General features: G+C 45.3%; 2 protein-coding genes across 8 annotated transcripts; both read left to right on the top strand.

Moving 5' to 3' along the window:
* The first annotated feature begins 1547 nt into the window (after positions 1 to 1547).
* On the top strand, positions 1548 to 2895 carry Obp73a (Odorant-binding protein 73a). Its single transcript, XM_002135462.3, has 2 exons — positions 1548 to 2118; positions 2538 to 2895. The coding sequence occupies exons 1-2, from the start codon at positions 1573 to 1575 to the stop codon at positions 2823 to 2825; spliced, it is 834 nt and encodes a 277-aa protein (XP_002135498.3). The 5' UTR covers positions 1548 to 1572; the 3' UTR covers positions 2826 to 2895.
* A 1461-nt stretch (positions 2896 to 4356) lies between these two features.
* On the top strand, positions 4357 to 18298 carry Ogdh (oxoglutarate dehydrogenase Nc73EF). Of its 7 annotated transcripts, XM_015188395.2 has the most exons (13): positions 6148 to 6241; positions 8333 to 8450; positions 8504 to 8641; positions 8717 to 8899; positions 11062 to 11164; positions 11499 to 11504; positions 12187 to 12265; positions 12346 to 12757; positions 12822 to 13690; positions 13761 to 14655; positions 14724 to 14878; positions 16132 to 16425; positions 17618 to 18298. In XM_015188395.2, exons 2-13 carry the CDS (start codon positions 8355 to 8357, stop codon positions 17715 to 17717), a joined length of 3330 nt encoding a protein of 1109 aa, XP_015043881.1. In that variant the 5' UTR covers positions 6148 to 6241; positions 8333 to 8354; the 3' UTR covers positions 17718 to 18298. The 7 variants fall into 7 exon arrangements, with proteins under 7 accessions (XP_033240237.1, XP_015043883.1, XP_001352820.2 ...); XM_033384346.1 differs by lacking the exons at positions 6148 to 6241; positions 11062 to 11164; positions 11499 to 11504 and adding exons at positions 4357 to 4451; positions 9729 to 9858; XM_015188397.2 differs by lacking the exons at positions 6148 to 6241; positions 11062 to 11164; positions 11499 to 11504 and adding exons at positions 4513 to 4531; positions 9729 to 9858.
* Positions 18299 to 20337: the final 2039 nt, after the last annotated feature.

The raw sequence follows: 20337 nt of genomic DNA, 5'->3' as shown, positions 1-20337 counted from the left end.
GTGGCAGTGGCAGTGTGGCAGTGTGGCAGGGGCAGGTGAGAGAATTTGTTCTAATGACGGACACGCAAGTGTTGTTGTGGCAGCTGTACGACTACGACGAGAGCAGTGGCTGTTGTTGTTTATTCTGGTGGCAGCGGCCAGGCTCCTTGTTCAGTAAATTGCAACAAGAACGGGAGAATATGGCCTGGAATGGGAAATGGCGAATGCAGAATGGCGAATGGCGAATGGAAAATGGAAAATCGTGCGCGCAACTGCCTGTCAATTAGCTCACGTTGTTCCCTGAGACCGACCCTGTTGAGATAGAGAGAGAGTCAGAGTCAGAGACAGAGAGCTCTTCCTGCCGTTGACATCCCCACCCAGAGACGGATCTATGGCCGAGCATTCTGGCAGCTGCCATTGCATTGAACTTCAGTCGAGTCGAGGATCAGAGAGAGGCGAAATATTCAATTTGGCAGCGGGCACCGTTAGGTGGCCGGGGCTGGGACTGAGACTGGGACTGTGTGGCGATTACGAATTCGATCCGCTCCGAGTCTAGGTCAGTGTCTTAGCTGCAATTTGCAGCGGCAGCGGTCAGCGGCATTGCATCATGCAATTAAAGGCAATTACCAACCAGCCAAAGCCACAACCAGAGCCACAGTTTTCGATGAGCTATGTACGCCCGCTACGAAAGCGACACAATTTCCGCCTAGGATGTGCCAAAGCCTCCAAAAGTTCTCGGTGCTTTTTAATGAACCATAATTAGTATGTAGCCGCTTCCAAGTACAGTTATTGGCCATTGTTCTGGATGCTCCTCTCTCTCTCTCTCTCCTCTTGTCCGATTCCGAGTCCGAGTGCGGGACCACCTCCTCCTCCGCTGATTAGAACGAAAGACTCAAGGCACAAACTTTGGACCGCTTCGCTGATTATGATGACAAAGACTTGGCTCTGGCTTTACGGCCAACAAACCACCGCCAACTACCGCCTATGATAATCTTTATGATCTTTATGTTACGGTTTCCAGGCATATGCAAATTTTGACCGAATGCGGAAGACTTTTGTGGTTTCAGTTCTGGGCCGTTTATTGGTTAATTGTTCAGTCAAATGGAGCGGGTGCGCTTGATATTTGAATTGAAAATAATGGAATGGATACCCGATACGATCGGGGAGCCGCAATAGCATCATCAGCCGCAGTGAGATGCTGCCAATGACCATGTGTTCATCGTAAGCATGTGGTCGACTTTGGCTTTAAGGACAAGTTTCTAACGATTTGGAGGCAACTGCACGCATGGGAAATGTGCAACCAGTTGTGGCAGGCAGGCAGTCGGACAACTTGCCATTGAACCACATACCCATAGAGCAAAACTGGAATCTCATATACGTTTCACTCACCCAGACGACGGATCATAGAGGTGACCAGCCGCCAGCAGCAGCCATCAGCAGCCAGCAGCCAAAAGCCGCCATCCTGTGAACGAAAGTGAAAATGCTTTCGTTTTCATTTGAGCTCCTCTGGCGGCGGCATTCATTTGACAGCAGCCCAGGGGCTCAGATCTGTTCAGCTCCTCCGTTGATTCAACCATTAATCAATCTTTTGCGATGAAAATTACACAACTTTTATATATCTTGTGTGTGGTGGTTATCACATCGATCGGTGTGATCGATGCCGTGGGCTATATAATACGCTTCGAGACGAAGAAGTCGCGCTGTCTGAATCCTCCCAGGACCGCCCGCAAGGTAGAGTCCGTGATCACGCACTGCCAGGATGAGGTGAAGACAAAACTGGTCAATGGTGGGTGCAGAAATCAGGGAATCCTCTCACACCCTAATGGACTTATTGCCTCCACAGAAGCCTATGAAATACTGAAAGAGCAGGTGTCACAGGATCAGCCCCCCATCGATCCCAACGATGATACCATCGACTATATGTGGCCCTCTGTTCCCAGCGGATCTTCAGGCGTAGAACTGGATCATCCACCCACTGGGCCATTAAATGCCAGCCACTACGAGTATATATTGTTCGATGAGCCCGAACCACATCGCCGTATGGCGCGTCTAATGAAGAACATCCGACGCCTGGATGGGGCACGTTCGGACATATATCACCCGACTCTGGTGCCGCTGGAGGACAAGCGTATAGCGGGGGTAAGTTATACTCCCCCTATCACAGAGATCTTCAGGGGCAGCTGGAGAGCCATCTTCAAGTGTTAATGAAATGCAAGCCAACGCTCAATTAAGTTCAATGGCAGCCCAAAGAAAAACAATATGGCCAGAGAATAATCACTACACCCCCCTCCCTACCCCCCCTAGCCCACTCACCGCCCATGTTAAAGTCAGGGTTAATAGACAATTGAAAGAAAAGCGCTAGGCCGCAGTTGCCACTGCATTTTCATTGCATTTTCAGTTCCATTCATAATCACACGCCTCCCAGCCTCAGGTCTCGGATCTCAGGTTTTTCACACTGTAAAGCGCACTTAATACACATTAGCTGCTGGATTTTATGCATCAGCAAATTGAATGGCTGCCATTCGTTTTCATCATCGTTTTCCCCCAATCCCCTTTAGTGTCTGCTGCACTGCGTCTATGCCAAGAACCATGCCATCGATCATATGGGCTGGCCCACACTGGACGGACTGGTGCAATTCTACTCGGAGGGCGTCCACGAGCACGGCTTCTTTATGGCCACCCTGCGCTCGGTGAATCTCTGCCTGCGGGCCATGACCACCAAGTACCGTGTCAATCGCCAGGCGTTGCCGCAGAAAGGTGAAAGCTGCGATCTGGCTTTCGACGTCTTCGACTGCATATCGGACCAAATTACAGGCTATTGCCTTGATCAGTATAGCCGGTATTAGTATTAGCCTGTGTGTGTTTCTGTATATCCATGTGTGTGGCGTGTGTCAATAAAATGTTTAGTGCAAATCCAATTGCAAGTTACGACCATCCCATACCATGGTTGCAGCACTTCTTTTTTTTAACTTGTTTTTTTTTAAATGAATGCTTTTTATTTATTATTAGAAATCAGTTATACCTTAACAATGGCTATTACTACTTATCTTAAGAGTTTAATAGTTCGATTTATACATACACGTGTACATTTTAATAAGATGATTTTGGTTTTGTATTATTTAGCAAATTGTTTTCTATTTGTAAGTCAGTAAGAGTCAGTAATCCTCTAACTGCTTCACTTGGATGATTAAACAATCTCTCATTGTATCGACTACTGTGATGGTTTACTTGATCTCCAGTTTTAGGAATGTGGAGTTCGTTTTCAAGCATTGAAGTCCGAACAAACCAAGGAGCACCGGTCATCGCCCTTAAGGGTTTTCCCTTGCCTAATTCTTATTTTGTTGAAATAGGTATCTTTTGCTGCACATTCCCAGACTTTCTGGGTAGAAAAAACTTTTTTGGCTTATTTTGCCAGTTTGTGTAGTAAGAAAATCGAATTAAGTCGAGTATATCCGAACGTTTCCAAACGTTCCGATAAGATACAGCTTAAATAATATCAGATCAAATCCACCTGACGTCTGGTTCAAAGGAGGTGGAAGCTCGTTAGGTTAGGATAGATTAACCCGGACGGCCCTCAGCGGAAGCTGGTTATATTGGCTCTATATTTTTCATATAGATTTGAATGTAGGGCAATGCCCGGATTGAGTCATGATATTTTTTGGATTTTATAAACAAATTGCTAACACAACAGGTGAACATTTGACACACGGTATCTACATGTAAGATATACGCCATGGTGGCTCCACCTGTTTCCCTTTGTTAATTGTATCGTACGGGAAAATAAATAAAATAAGTTTATTCTTTGGATTAAAGCTATGAATTTAATGAAAAGCAGGAAAGAGAAATGCCTTGAAAAGATGCCTTGTTTGTTATGAAAAAAATAAATTATTTTGGGTTCATTTTTGTTGACAAGTTTAACAACCTTATTTTTTAAACAATCCAATAAGAGGGAGTACTTAAAATTAGCATAACTTGTAGAAAATTTTTTCATCTATCGGATTAAATGATGTGTTCAGTGGTGAGGATCCAATCTAGCTAGTAACATTTAACCGAATATCAAATTTGGAAATATGATTTCCAATCGTGGACAGAGAACGAATAACCCATTGTCGACCATTCAAATATACTCCACAAATATAAAGCAACTTGAAGAATAATAGCGCAGTTCAGGTTAAAGCAATAGTGGTAACTTTCTTTATTTTGTATTAGAGTGAAAGGACGCGTCTACAAAACAGTATTATTTTCCGCGCCTTCACTCAATTTTTTCATCTATTTAAATAAAAGAGGGGTTAAGTGGGTTAAGTTGGAAAAAACGTGCGCACCAGGGTGCCCGTTTACGTTCTGTTATATACTTTTTCGGTATATTTTGTAAATGAGGCGATATATGTCGGTATATTTCTGAGGGTCAGACGGTATATCTTATCGCGTCACACTGTCGCTCATCCCTATAAAAAAGTTTTGGCTGTAAAAACGTAAATAAGTTTAAATTTTTTCTATTTAAGGATTTCAAGTGCAAAATTAATCGCAAGTGTAGTGTATAATACTCTGTAGTGTATGTGTCTGTCCCAGTTTTGTGAAAAGTCGTGTGCTTGAGGTGGTTTTAACATTTTCCCTTGCATTCGCTTTTCGATCATGTGAAATTCCTGGAATTTGTGTCCAGTGGACTTCCCATTAACTGTCAACCGCGTGGTCAACCATCCTAGGGAGTCAGTGAAGTTCCCCGGATTCCATAATGCGTTTTGAGAGCCTTTTTCATGGCCCTGGCGAAGGACTGTTCTTATATAATACAAGTGCAGGTGGGCGGTGGACCCTCAATATGCGCTTGCGCCTGCTAATCGCATGAAAAGTGAAATTTCCCAACGATTTTTCTGCTGTCACTCGCTATCGGTGCAGCTTTTGTTGCCGCCTACAAACGGCTACGTCACATGTGATTTTGTAAAAATAATTTCGTGTCTGCTGCATCGATGACGCAATAATTGTGCGTTCCGTTGCCATTCAAATTGCCGCGTGTGCTTTTTTCTATGCTCGCGTTTTGTGAATCATCAATCAACTCGAAGAAGAAAGCGCGCGGCACAGTTAGCTTTTGCTGTGCGTCAGAAAAGGGGGTGGGTTAACATAACAAGTTGTTGCCCTCGTTTTTGTTGGTTATTGCCAGTTAAAAAAATAGCTCTATGGCTCTCAAACCTATGATAAGAACGGTATGATAGTCCCAGACCAGCGCATACTTGCAGTTCTGCCTCTCTCTCTCTTGTGCAGCTTGTTTCGGCATTCTAGCTTCACGCTTGCTAACTCTCTCCCTCTCTCGCTCAGTGTAGCTGCACTCACTGAAAGAACTGTTAGGACTATAGTGAGAGCTCTTTCGAAGAACGTCACTTCTTGCTCTCTTTTTATTTCTCTTTCGGCTGTTTCCCCAACTCCCTTTGGCCTTCCACTTCTTCTTCTTCTACTATGGCCAGCTGTGCGTCGGAGGGGGCTCGTCTTGTTGGACCCCTCAATGAAATGCAGTTGCAGGGTGGTTTCTGTCCCCGCTAAGTGGAGACTCTCGCCTTATCGATTGCGTTCTTGAAAATTTCGCACCTTTGAAGCCCATCAGAATTGATAAACCAATGCCGATAGACCAAGCGCGTGTATGAACTTGAAAATGTTATTGATTAGTCGGGGAGGAGGTAATCGATACACTTTTTATTATTAACCAGAAGAATGTACATGGTTTTGTATTTGTTCCCCTCCCACATAGCCTGTGTGGGCGGCTCTGTCGAAAAGGCGGCCGGCTGACGACCGGGCGGACTTTTGTTTGTTGTAAACAAAATTCTGCCTATAAATAGGGAAAGAGGCCAGACGAGGTACAGGGGAACAGACCAGAAGAAACGAACGAGACGAACGAACCCATGAGATAAGTTAAGGAACTTGTGTGTGCGATACCTGGATTGTTATCAGCTGACTGGCCATACCCCCTTTTCCTTGAGCTACAGAGCCGTTCGTGCACCCACACACACAGATGCATTGTTTTGCAGTGTCATGTGCCCGTTTGTGCCCGTTTTATGTTTTCGTTTGTGTGTGTTTTTATCACACGCTCTCTGTTTTCCTTTCCTTCCGTTCGCTTTTGACGAAAGAAAACGCAAAACGAGAGGAGGCAGCCGACAAATTCGATTTCTAAAATGTATCTCCCTCTCGGTGGGCCCCGACTGTTCGCAGTCGACGCGCAGCACTCAACACGAACAAACGTATCTGTCAGATACGCCGTGACGAGTATATATATTCGGTTGGTTTTTTGTGGGAGCAGTCCGCATACAGTATTTTATGCGTACATATAATCGTATATTGGTTTATTCGGTCTATTCCCCAAGGCAGTGTATAATTAGTCGGACAAAAGTAATATTTGAATGAATTATCCGCGGGCCCATACGCCGTCGAGTCACGCTCCAAATGGGGCGGATGGGGGGCGGTGGCAAGTGCAAACTCATCGCTCTCGCTGGCAGTGGAGAGTGTTATTTCACACCAATTAGCATCGGATCGGGAGGCATCATCTTCGGGGCACCGCATAATATTCATCTATATTTCTGCTCTCACGCGATTATTTTTGTTTGCCTTCTTTCTGCTTTTTTCACTTATGTAATAATGTTTTCGTAACCAAAGCGGCGACGCCAGCAGCGAGCGGCGGCGTCAACGCTCATTTCTGAGCAGAATATAATTGCAAGAAACAAAACAGTTTGTGAAAAATGCCACCACAAAACAAGCAAGTAGATAAATAACGGCACTTAAGGAACGTGCAAAAAAGCGATGAAAATTGAATTATCTGTGTGTCCGTGCACAAACACAGATGTTATCTATATGCACATATGTACGTACATTCGTGTTTGCTAGATCTGTTTTGTAATCGAAACGAAACGAATCGAACCGAATCGAAGTGCCTGGCCTGCACTTTCAAATACTTCACATTGACCACCACTTCAAACCGGTTTAACCGTTCACTCCAATCGTTTTGTAATCGCTCCGCCAGGCGGCATTGTCAAATTTGTCTGGCGAGGCAGGAGACGAGACCCTCCTCCTTGTATGATAAGAGCATGTGACCCGGGCGCCGGGCCCCGGGCCCCGCCTTCCTTACCATTCGAATTCTGATTTCCATTTCCCATTTTGTATGGATTTATTTTCGCATAAAGCAGCTGATTAGACCTCAAATATTCAATTACGACATCCACGCACGCGCTGCCTTATCAATATTTCATTAATAATATGACAATATTACGGAGGTCTGCGACAAAATCCACCGTTCGCTGATAATACTGTCTGCGTGGCCTGATCTGGATCCAGAAAGAATCTACTTTATATAAATATGGCGGTGTTACGTTACTCTCCCATTTGGCCATACATTTAGTCATGATTCGCAAGTACTATATTTATTATGCCTCACGGCCGACCTCGGGACATTCACATTTGACGTTATCTTTCTCTACCTTTCCCGTTGCCGTTGCCGTTGGGTCGCCCCCCTTGTCCGTAAACCCGTTTCCAAAAAAAAAAAAAAAGCAGGTGAATGCTCACGATGAGCAAACAAACGTTCGTTTTATTTAACAGGCAAATATTCCGAAAGACTGATTAAGTTGAAAACGAAATAAAACTGCGCAAAAAGCGGCCGCCACATTCTCTCTCCTTTGAGAAGTATATAAGCCCATTTAACCATTTCACCATTCCCCATTTCGCATTCCCGTTCCCTATACAGAAAAGGGGCAAAGTATCTTGCTTTATTGCTCAGTATTTCTTGGCTGGTTATCAAAAAGACGAAGGCCCACCCCCAAAAAAAAAGGCAGCCCGCGGCAGAGTTTGACGTCATAGTCGGAGAAACAGCAGAGTCAGCCGCTGGCCAGCGATCGTTGTCAGCTTGTCAGCGTCACGTGTGAGCTGCCCGAGTTTCCATTACCATTTCATAGCTACATACATATGTGGGGGCTATGGGGTCTACGAGTAGTCTAGCCGCAGAACCAGACTCATATGTAAATTTCGCCAGTGCTCTCGTGTGCTGCTCCACAACTTGCTTTGTGCGTGAATTTCATAAGAGACCGACAAGTCGCTGGGCTAGCAACAAGTATTCATTGGCTTTTTATCGTTGGATCGGCTGTGTGACACAGTTAGAGCATGACCATGACGTACTCGTACAAAAACTACTCTGCGGGGCAACCTAACCTTATCTTATCAGACTTACAGCAGCCAGACAGAGGCTGATTGCTGATACGGGGGTGGGCTGCTTCTACGTGCCTTGTTTGTCAACAAATAAAGGCAACAAGGCAATCGATTAATCAGTTGGGAAATATCTGTATTTTTATATTAATGATTCCCTTCTATTCCACTCCATTTTCAGTTATATTTTGTAAAGCTACAAAATGCATAGAGCCCACACAGCCTTCAGTCTGGCTTTGTCGCCAATGGCGCACAAGAACTTTGCCACATGGCTGTTCAAGAGCGGCACCAGCCAAAAGGTAAGCTCTAGCGGATATCCAAGAATCCAATACTAATAGTCCATTGCTTACAGGTGGCCAAGGCGACAGCAGCCGCCGCTGTGCGTACCTACAACTCGGCTGCTGCCGAGCCCTTTGCCAATGGCAGCACGGCCACCTATGTGGAGGAGATGTACAACGCCTGGCTGCGTGACCCCGCCTCTGTGCATACAGTAAGTGACTGGTAGAGCGCGCCGACCTTATCACCTTATAAATTCTAATGGACTCTGCTCTCTTTGCTTTCGCAGTCCTGGGATGCCTACTTCCGCAGCAACACGTACACCAGCCCACCCAATCTGGCGCCCGTGCAGGCCAACACCTTGCCTTTGACGGCCTTCAGTCTGGGTGGCGGCGCCGTGGCCGGAGCTGCCCCCGACTCAAAGACCATCGACGACCATCTGGCCGTGCAGGCCATCATCAGGAGCTACCAGGTACGTCGGATCGTGCTGACGTTCGTCGATCCACCTCACAGTTGAGATTGCAGCAGCCGCCACAGCGCAACCGCTAGAGGCACAGTGAAACGTATTCGCTGGCGTCGCTTTTTGTTTCGTTTTAGGTTCAGTTGAATGTTTATGTTTATGGATTATTAGAGAGTTGCCTCAACCACCCCCCACACCCACCCTCTGTTATGTGTGTTCATTTTGTGCATATCTATCCCCAGTCTCCAGAATCCAAAGTCCAGATCATTCCGAATATCCGGTACACAAAGTAGTAGCATCTAGCTTAGCTCCCCCCACCACCACCGCCCCACAATCCACAAAACCATCCATGCGATATTGATTTATGATTTAGCTGGTAGTCTTGTAAGATGTGTTCTATGTGGGGATATAATATAAATATGTATATTCGCACATACATTCCATAAAGTATTGTATTCCATTGGGGAGCACATGTTCATGAGTAGTTTTGGCCTTTCTGTTCCCATCATTTCCATTGATTTATTGTATCTTTGGGCTCTCACTCCAGTAGTTTTCGTTTAGGTCTAGGTCCTAACATTTTCATAAACATTGATCACAATTATGTTTAGTTTTTAGTAAATGGCGGGGTTACACGGATACGGTGGTTGATGTGAGAAGAAGAGCTAAGAACACTGAATGCCAGAGAGAAAAAGTTATGATCGTTTTAGTTTGAACCCTCTGTTGATTTGTAGATGATTTTGTATAGTATCTCGACACACGATTACCTACTGCTCCTCCTTTATACACCATCATATAATCAATCAATCAATCTATATCTATGATATGTACGCACCATATATAGTCACGTGGTCATTTGGCATCTGAAGTGGATCCGCTTGGAATCTTAACGCGCGAAAAAACCGTTTGCAAGGATGGTCTAGCACGTCGTGCTAACGAAGATGTGCTACGGCAGCACTCTGGGTTTTTGTTTGGTAAATTCTCTTTTACAAAACTCTCCCTCATCTAACCACCAAAGTTGCACTATACCCAACCGCACCCACTATCGAAAACCCCATCCACAGTTCATCCACACTTAAACCACAAACACCTCTAAAAAAAATGAAAACATATCTTTGAAAAGTGCTTTTCAATTAACATTTAACGGAAGAGAATGTTAAGTGAAATTCGGAGTTGATGAAATCAGGGAATCCAATCCAATCCAATCCAATCAGGGAATACGAACTACATATGTATGTAGTATATGTAGATCCATTTCCACTTTTATACTAGGTTATAAGTTAGCAACAAGCAAAAGTTTTGCGTTTAGTTCTGGTTTAAGTGGTATGAGTTCCGTACCGAATAAGTGTAAGTAATATATCCTTTGGTGTATGGCTTTCTCTCACAGTACAAAAGTTACTCTATCCTTTTCGCTTTCTCTCACCCTTTCCACGTCAAGTCACGCCACGCCACGTCACTCTCTCTCTCTCTCTCTCTGTCTCTCTCTTTCTCTGTTCTTTTTGTGCACCCTGTTGTTCGCTGCGTTCCGTTTCGTTCCGTTCCTGTTGAATTGATTAACAATCCCCATCGAACCTCCGATCCAAGACGATCCATACCCACACCCACAGCCACATCCCGCCCGTAATCCATAGCTACAGCCCCATTGTTCCGTCCAAACTACTGGAACCCACTGGATGAAGGTCTCTTGTGGGCAGCTTTTAGTGTCTCGCTTTAATTTGTGTTTGTTTGTTTGTTTGTTTATTTGTTTAGTTTATAAATACGATACGTACTCTTTGCCAGCCTACAAATTATAATTGATTTTTATTTTCTTTTCCATTTATTTTTATATATATAACCCAAAACGCTTCCTAACCGCTAAATGTAACAAAAATCGAACCAAACCGAAAACTAAAACAAAACTGCAATCAAAACTCAAAAACCCAAAAAAACAAAACAAATCAATCGCAAAAACAACAACAAAACGTTAAAACAAAAAATTCCAAATTCTCTCTCTCTCTTTTTGTATCAATTATCGATGTGTGTGTATTGTGTGTGAAAATCTAAACGAAATCCGAACAAACATTGTTAATACTACCAAAAAACAAAAAAAAAAACCCACCAACCCACACACACACACCATACAACATACACAACCACAACCACAACCAAACCCAACCGACAATACTCACACACGTTAGATCCGAGGACATAATATTGCTCACCTCGATCCACTCGAAATTAATTCACCAGAATTGCCTGGCAACTCCTCGACGAAATCCATTTACGCTAATTTCAGTTTCGGTAAGTAAACGTCCTCCTCCTCCCTCCCCACTCCCGCCCCCTATCGAGCTTGTGGTCAGAAAAATCCACTCCCTAAAACCCCATTTTCAGTTACCGTTTTTAAACTCTATTTTATGTTGTAAATACCCCCAATGTCCAGTGTCCTGTGTCCTGTGTCCTGTATGTTTAGTCCTTAAGTCCTCCCACAAGAAATACCATATGCAATTACGAGTACTACTGTACGTTGTGACGTAGTGACGTTTTCTATCTTTCTCACGCATACACGATATACTCCTCCTTGACATCAAAATCGACCTCACCTCTAAACAAAAAATGTACCAAAAATGATATATAGAACCAAGTAAATATGCGCCTATATATTACTACTATTCTACTATATAATATATACATACACATATATTGCCAAAACAATTTGTGTTACATTTCTATTGTTAATTTTATATGTAATTTGTTGTTGCTTGACTGTCGTGACAAAAAGTTACAAAAATATATACATACCTACTTAGTCCTCTCTACCTACTTATAAGAATGTCACGTATAGATCATAGATTGCATGCTAGTATTGTTTATTGAAAGTTGATTGAAGTGAAGTGAAGCAAATCCAAAGGGGGGAAAAAAAGGCATCGATTGATAATAGTCTGATTGTCGGAGGGACGGGGGATTATCAACCAATCAAATTGAAGTTTTTCTAGTGCATGTCGTGTCTCCAGCGATTATCGAATAAACGAGAACCAGCTGAGAGATTCCATGTTGAGAGCATGTTGATGAGCATCTATCTATCTGTCTGTACCCCCCGCCCTATATACACCCACACTACAATATATATTGTACATACATACTTTATCTAGAAGCAACAAGTCATTACACTCCGAATTTCAACCCAAAACATTTGCCGCCTACAAATTACTAACCCCCCAAAAAAACAACAAACAAAAATGTCAGACACCATACCACTCTCCTCCCACCCACAACGAGCACTTCACTAATATATGAATACCCAATCCCCACCCAAAAAAAAACAGGCGAACAGGATATGGAGCGTCAGTTCAAGCTGCCCAGCACCACCTTCATTGGTGGCGACGAGGCCTCGCTGCCACTCAAGTAAGTACAAGTGCTCTCCCAGGAGCAGGAATGCCTAAGCAAAACTGCAAATCCTTTATCTTGTGTTTTTTGCCCCTTAGGGAAATCCTGAACCGCCTGGAGAATGTCTACTGCAACAAGATCGGTGTGGAGTTCATGTTCATCAACTCTTTGGAGCAGTGCAACTGGATCCGCAAGCACTTTGAGACTCCCGGCGTGCTCAACTTCTCGCCCGAGGAGAAGCGCCTGATCCTGGCCCGTTTGACCCGCGCCACTGGCTTCGAGGCCTTCCTGGCCAAGAAGTACTCGTCGGAGAAGCGTTTCGGCCTGGAGGGTTGCGAGATCATGATCCCAGCCCTCAAGGAGATCATCGATGTGTCCACAGAGCTCGGAGTGGAGTCTGTTATCATGGGCATGCCCCATCGTGGCCGCCTCAACACCTTGGCCAACGTGTGCCGCAAGCCGCTGAACCAGATCTTCACGCAGTTCGCTGGCCTGGAGGCTGCCGATGATGTGAGTAGATGGAGGGAATCTTCTGCAGCACAGAATCTGATCTAAAGCATTCTTTCTTCCCTAGGGCTCTGGCGATGTCAAGTACCATTTGGGCACCTACATTGAGCGTCTGAATCGCGTGACGAACAAGAACATCCGCCTGGCCGTGGTGGCCAATCCCTCCCATCTGGAGGCAGTCGATCCCGTGGTTCAGGGCAAGACCCGTGCCGAGCAGTTCTACCGCGGCGACCAGGAGGGCAAGAAGGTCATGTCCATTCTGATCCACGGCGATGCCGCCTTCTGCGGCCAGGGTGTCGTCTACGAGACGATGCACTTGTCGGACCTGCCCGACTACACCACCCACGGCACCATCCACGTCGTGGCCAACAACCAGATCGGCTTCACCACCGATCCCCGCTTCTCCCGCTCTTCTCCCTACTGCACGGACGTGGCACGCGTGGTCAATGCCCCCATTTTCCACGTCAACGCCGACGACCCAGAGGCCGTGATGCACGTGTGCAAGGTCGCCGCCGAGTGGCGTGCCACTTTCCACAAGGACTGTGTCATCGATCTGGTCGGCTACCGTCGCAACGGACACAACGAGATCGACGAGCCGATGTTCACGCAGCCCCTCATGTACCAGAAGATCAGGAAGCACAAGAACTGCTTGGATCTGTACGCGGACAAGCTGATCGCCGAGGGCACCGTCACCGGCGAGGAGGTCAAGTCGGTGGCCGCCAAGTACGAGAACATCTGCGAGGAGGCCTTCGCCCTGGCTAAGACCGAGACCCATGTCAAGTACAAGGACTGGCTGGACTCGCCCTGGTCTGGCTTCTTCGAGGGCAAGGACCCCCTGAAGGTGGCCCCCACCGGCGTCAAGGAGGAGACTCTGATCCACATTGGCAACCGTTTCTCCATGCCACCACCCAATGCCGCTGAATTCGTGATCCACAAGTGAGTTCCGCCTCAGGACTGTTCGATTTATTATCGAGGCTTATATATATGTGTCCTTATTTCCGTCTAGGGGTCTGATGCGTGTGTTGGCCGCCCGCAAGAACATGGTCGACGAGAAGATTGCCGATTGGGCGCTGGGTGAGGCCATGGCCTTCGGCTCGCTGCTGAAGGAGGGCATCCACGTGCGTCTGTCCGGACAGGATGTGGAGCGCGGCACCTTCTCGCACCGTCACCACGTGCTGCACCACCAGCTGGTGGACAAGGCCACCTACAACTCGCTGCAGCACATGTACCCCGACCAGGCGCCCTACTCCGTCTCCAACAGCTCGCTGTCGGAGTACGCGGTGCTGGGCTTCGAGCACGGCTACTCGATGACCAATCCCAACGCCCTGGTGCTGTGGGAGGCGCAGTTCGGAGATTTCAGCAACACGGCCCAGTCGATCATCGATCAGTTCATCTCCAGCGGACAGTCGAAGTGGGTGCGCCAGTCGGGTCTGGTGATGCTGCTGCCCCACGGCATGGAGGGCATGGGCCCTGAGCACTCCTCGTGCCGCGTGGAGCGCTTCCTGCAGATGAGCTCCGACGATCCCGACTACTTCCCCCCCGAGTCGGATGAGTTCGCTGTCCGCCAGTTGCACGACATCAACTGGATCGTGGCCAACTGCACGACGCCCGCGAACTACTACCACATCTTGCGTCGCCAGATCGCTCTGCCCTTCCGCAAGCCCCTGATCCTGTGCACGCCCAAGTCGCTGCTGCGCCACCCGGAGGCCAAGAGCCCCTTCAGCGAGATGAGCGAGGGCAGCGAATTCCAGCGCATCATCCCCGACAATGGGCCGGCTGGCCAGAATCCAGCCAACGTCAAGAAGGTCGTCTTCTGCTCGGGACGCGTCTACTACGATCTGACCAAAATGCGTACCGAGAAGCAACTGGAGAGCGACGTTGCCATTCTGCGTGTGGAGCAGGTGAGTCGTTGTCCCAGCTTGTCTCTGTGAGCACTGCTAAAGCTCGTTCTCCACTCCTCTCCGTATAGGTCTCGCCCTTCCCCTTCGATCTGGTCAAGGAGCAGGCCAATCTGTACAAGAACGCCGAGCTGGTCTGGGCCCAGGAGGAGCACAAGAACCAGGGAAGCTGGACCTATGTCCAGCCCCGTTTCCTCACCGCCCTCAACCACAGTCGCGATGTCAGGTAGGTGCCACAGGGCCAGGGCTAAACATTAAGCAACGACACACGATCCGACCCACACCTGAAGCCCCGACCCAGCCCCATCGCTCTCTTGGATAGACTCTCTCTCTCTCTCTCTCTCTGTTTCTCTCTCTCTTGTTTTTTTCTCCGTTTCTCTGTTATCAACTTAGAGTGCACCTCTCTCTCTCTCTCATCGTGCACTCTTTACTCGATTAAGATTCTTTGATTCTCTTATCTTATCTATCCTTTTGCTATTGTTTCACTATTTTTGCATTAACCGATCATTTGATTTGACTTTCTTCTCCTCACTTTCACTTTCACCCACACTCTCATGGCTGTCACCATCACTCCTCGCAATGCCTTTAGCTGTTATTCATTTTGGTTTACTTCGATTCTATCCTCATTGAACCGTTTCCCAAGCTAAGGCTTCTCTCTCTCTTCCTCTTTCTCTATATATATCTCTCTCTTTTAGTAGCTAGTCTTAGACTTCTTAGATCTAGAAGTAACACAAAAAAAAAACAAGAACGTTCCACACGAAACCCACTCCACACTCCAACAAACATTCAATAGAAAACCGCTTCAAAGTTCTTGTTTCTTTTCGTTTGGATGAACGCATGTCCACCACCACCGAAAACCACTCCAAGAATTAAACATTTTTCACCACCTGATTGCAAAATTGTATTCCGAATAATTGGTCACCCAGCGAATCTCATCAGATAATTGGCTTTACTTCACTGCATACTCTACCGTATATCGTATCAGAGACTATACAAATATCAATATGTTTTGCTCCATTGGAGGCTCTTCAATCTATTGATATTTCGATGGTCCTTTTGTTTTTTTTGGATCTATCTCATCCCTTTTTCCATCCTTACTTTGCATGGCTTCTTATTTATGATTTTCTCGTTTAATTCTAATTCTGATTCTATCGTTAAGTTCTCCTTCTTTACTAATCGAAATTTGTGAGAAAGAAGAGAAGAAAACCGAAAACCAAAAACCCAAGAAACTTGTGTTATTTTGTTTTGAAACCCCTATCCATCCCTTTATCCATATCCGTTGTGTACAGACTTCGTATGTCCCTATTCTAATTGGCAAAAAAACAAACACAAAAACCCACCGTAAAACCCACCGAAAAATATCCAAAAAGAAAAAATCGAAACGAAACCAAACCAAACCAAAAACATATCCTCTCTCTCTCTTTGTCTCTCTCTCTCTCTCTTTCTCTCTCTCTCTCTGTGTATGTGTTATTGTTGCAGCCAAAGCGATGATCCAATGTCCTCCAATACAACAACCAATACTACCAATACTACTACTGATCATACTAATCATGTATCCGCATCCTCCGAATCCGAATCGAAACCCTGGCTAAGCCGCATGTTCGCCTCGAATAAGAGTGACGGTTCGACGGACGGTGGCTCGGCCACCGGCACTGCCGACTTCAATGCCGCCAAGCATTTTGACCTAAAGAATGTACGACACGATTTCAATAGGCCCGCGGGCAATGCGGCCGCCCCGGGTGCGCGCATCTCGAAAACCGGACGCAAAATTAGGTGAGAGGGCGCAACCAGCTGTGGCTGTGCAACTGCCAGCAGCTACCGTTTATAAAAAAAAATAGCCAGCAAGCAAGCAAAGTACTCGATGCGCGTGAAACAATTAAACTAAACTATCTATCAATTAACTATCTAATCAAATCTATCTATCTGCAAATAACAACTCTACTCCAACAACCAGAGCTACTGCTCAGAGTACTCAATCCAAAATTAATACTCTGCTCCCTCTCTGTCTCTCAGTTTTGTTTAACTCCTCATTTGTCTTTTGTTTCGCCCATGTTTCTGTTTCCGTTTCCGTTTCCACCCAAAGATTGTTTCTCCCGTTTTCCCCCTTTTGATTTCTGTTTCCCCAAAGCGCTGTTCGGCATGCATGTTTTTGTTCCCTGGCCAAATATTTCCACTCCACAACAAAACCAACGCACACTAATACTTAATACCTCAACATTACTTACCTTCTAATCCTTCTAGTTCTATTTCTAAATCTAACTCTAACTATAATTCCATTTCTATTTCTGTTTGGAGCACGCGCGTTTTGTCGACAGTTTTGCATTTGTTCTTTGACATGTTTCTGTGTTCTTTTTTTTTGTTTTTGGCCCCCGCTAAAAGGGATAACCCCAATGTTAATCCTTGGCATAGTCTAACCCAGATCGTTCCATCAACTGTAACCCGAATAGTGTGTACTTTTGTCCAACATGATATATACGAGAAACCCTACCCACACACCCTACACACACACACAGACACACTAGAGATATAGTGAAGCTAGTGTGTTGTGTCATCTTGATCGAAGACCTGAAACAGTTTTCAACGGAACTAGAGTGTTTCTGCAATGCTTAGGTGATCCAACGAATGGGGGCTATCTAGAGTTTCCCTCAGGCATATGGCCAGCCTCCTTCCCCTGGGAGTCCATTTCAATGTTTTGGGTTCCAGCTGCACCCTCGAACGTGTTCTACTCTCTCTTATCATTTCTAATATATTGTATACCTAATACTTTGCGCCTGCTTTAACCCTTTCATTTCATTGAGCATATACCCCCATAACTGTGTGCTAAAACTCAATCAAAGAACTACATAGAATAATGTTTAGTGCACGTTTCCTAACCGAATCAAGAGCCGAATGTTATGTGAACTCACCCTCGAAATCTGCCAGAACTATGTCCATGTCTAATCCGTATATCCTTCAATCTCCACAGCTATACCGGACGCGCCGCAAGCGCCTCGACCGCCACTGGATCCAAGGCCCAGCATATCCGCGAGCTGAATGCTCTGCTCAACGATGCGATTTCCGTCTAAGGAGGGGAGGTGATAGATGGCCGGATGGATGGAGGAAGATGTTTCGGATGTTGTGGGGAGATGAATACCAATTACGATTATTTTTTTGTATGGAAACGTATGCAGACTCTTTGATATGATGATTTTTTTGCTGACGAATTGTTAAGTGCACTGTGTGAAAGTAATGAAATGTTAAAATTAGTTTAGTGAAATTACAAGAGCAACAAGCAACAACCGACTCACAGTAGTAGGTCTTTAATGCAAACTAAAGAGCCGAGTAAATCTAGTGAATATATAGCACCCATCCACATACGCATCCCCCAATAAAAGAGGGACGGGACGATGTGATGGTGGGGATAGACCGACCGACCGCAGAGATCACAAAATATTTTCAGAATGAATAAAACCCTTGCTAATCCTTATTTCTTACTCCTATGTTTAATATTTATTTTATTGTATTATATATAATTAAACTATCTCAAGAACCGAGCAACATCGATCGCGGTGCAAGAAATCATTTTACTTTTTTTTTCGTTATTTTGTTTGCCTAAGTTACACACAAATTTGTTTAAATAAATAAACCACCATTATAATACCTTAAATTGCAATGATAAGCCAACAGAGCTGTGCTTTAAGGGCAGTAAGGCTGGAGTCGCTGGCACTATCAGGGATACACCGAGTCGAGATTGCGAACTGAAAAGTTCTTAGCCATTTGTATCTAGAATTAAACAAAGTAAAACAAAAACACTTTTTGAAGCGCATCCGAATGCCGCTGTTATACATTATTTTTGCCTTGATCGTGAATCGGTTTTGAACTTGAATTATAAAATATATACCTAAAATGTATATGTAGATCGTGTCCGATCAGGACCTGTTATACAAAACAATCTCTCCTTAATGGTAACACACTAATGGTAATGCACTTTTTCTCGCACCAATATAAGATATTGAACCGTAGAGTGATACAAAAGCTAAGGGAATACTTTTCCAAGAAAAACCAAAATAAGAAAACTATTTTACACGACAGATGGAGAGGGGAGAATACTATATATTACGAGAGAGTATGTGTGTGTCGAGATCTTTACCTTACCCCACTCTACCCTACTCTACGATATTTTAATGTTTCTAACAAACGATATTTAGATCACAACTTTGCACCAAGTAAGTTAGTAGCTTGTTTAAATCAAATATTAACAGATGCAAACAGCATTCAAAAGTGCTAAGGAAATGTAAAAACTGACGGAGGACTAACAATACATATGTAGGTACATATATGTATGTATGTATGATTGAAATATACAATTTACTATTAAAAGCATGATACATCCAACATCTGTTTCTTTTTACTCTATCGAACAAACTGTTGAGGAAATCTTCTTGATAATGGCTTCACCGTCCAAAGAATCACCCATCAGAAGAGAGTCTTCTCTCAGTCTTGGAAACTCGTTCTGCAAATTGTGTTTTTTCTGTTTTGGAAACCACTCTAGGCTCTGCCTAGATTTTCAACAGGAAGTTGACAGACTCTGACTCTGACTCTGGCCAGCCGATGAGCATTTTCCATTTTCTCTGCCTAGCCATTCGCCGCCAATTCTAGGCGCACTTTCACATGACTCTGCCGCCGCCGGCGTCCAGCTCTGGTCTTCCTGTCTGACAACTCGGACAGCCCCAATTGGGCAAGAAAAATGCTCACTTTTGGTTAATTTCCACACAGCTGGTTGCCCGTGCAAAAAGCCCATTTCATTGAACATCTTCGACTCGTCATTCTGCTTCACTTTTTCGCTTACTTTCTAATGTGGACAGTTTCGGTTTTGAGTCTCCCCGCAGGCCATCTCAAAGTGGAGAATGTGTCTCTCTCGGGGCTTGGGCCCCTTGGAACTCTTGTTCCAGGTAATGGAGTATATCAGCAACAGCCCCAACGTGACTGGAATTCCTGATTTTTATTTGTGGACTCAAATATTTAATCGTTTTTTTCGCATGCTCTTTCAAAAAAAAAAAAACACTAAACACTGAAAACAGAAAACAGAGATCTGGCAGAGCTAGAAACTGTGAAAGATGCGTGGATACTGGGGATCTTCATCATATATGTTTTCTGTTTTCCCATAACTATCACATTTTTCCCCACATATTTTCGGAACATGAAAGATGGTTTTGTTCATAGTCGTAGTTCGTAGTTTAGTCAGTCCTTGACTCCAGATGATGTACAAAACCGCTCTACTCTGCCTGGCGCATACCTTCGTCGAGCTCCGGTATACCCCTCAAGTCCATACAGTACCAGGTACACTCGTAAAAACAATAAACCGCAGCCCAAAAAAAAAGAAGTTTCACGCGAAAAGTAAACGAAAAGCGGAATTGGGACAGCTGTCGTTTACCTCTTTGGGAATTAGTATGTTCTCCCTACGTAGATTTGTTTTGTTGTTTTGTTGAGTGCCTGAAAGCTTTCCGATCTCCGAGCGGTGGCGGTGGCGGTGGTGGTGGTGTTGGTGGTGTACCATGACCCCCCGGCACTCGGCCGAAGCTCCCAAACTTCGGGCTGGCGGGCTTCACATCGATAGCAAAGTGCTATTGTTGCGGCCTGCCTCCGAGCTCTGAGCTTTGCTTCGTCTCGGTCGGGTATCGGTATCAGTCTTCCAGTGACCGGCGA

The sequence above is a fragment of the Drosophila pseudoobscura genome, chromosome X (genome assembly GCF_009870125.1).
Source record: "Drosophila pseudoobscura strain MV-25-SWS-2005 chromosome X, UCI_Dpse_MV25, whole genome shotgun sequence".
NCBI classification, from domain to species: Eukaryota; Metazoa; Arthropoda; class Insecta; order Diptera; family Drosophilidae; genus Drosophila; species Drosophila pseudoobscura.
The sequence above is the reverse complement of the archived record's forward strand: the minus strand, read 5'-3'. Positions and strand labels throughout refer to the sequence as shown.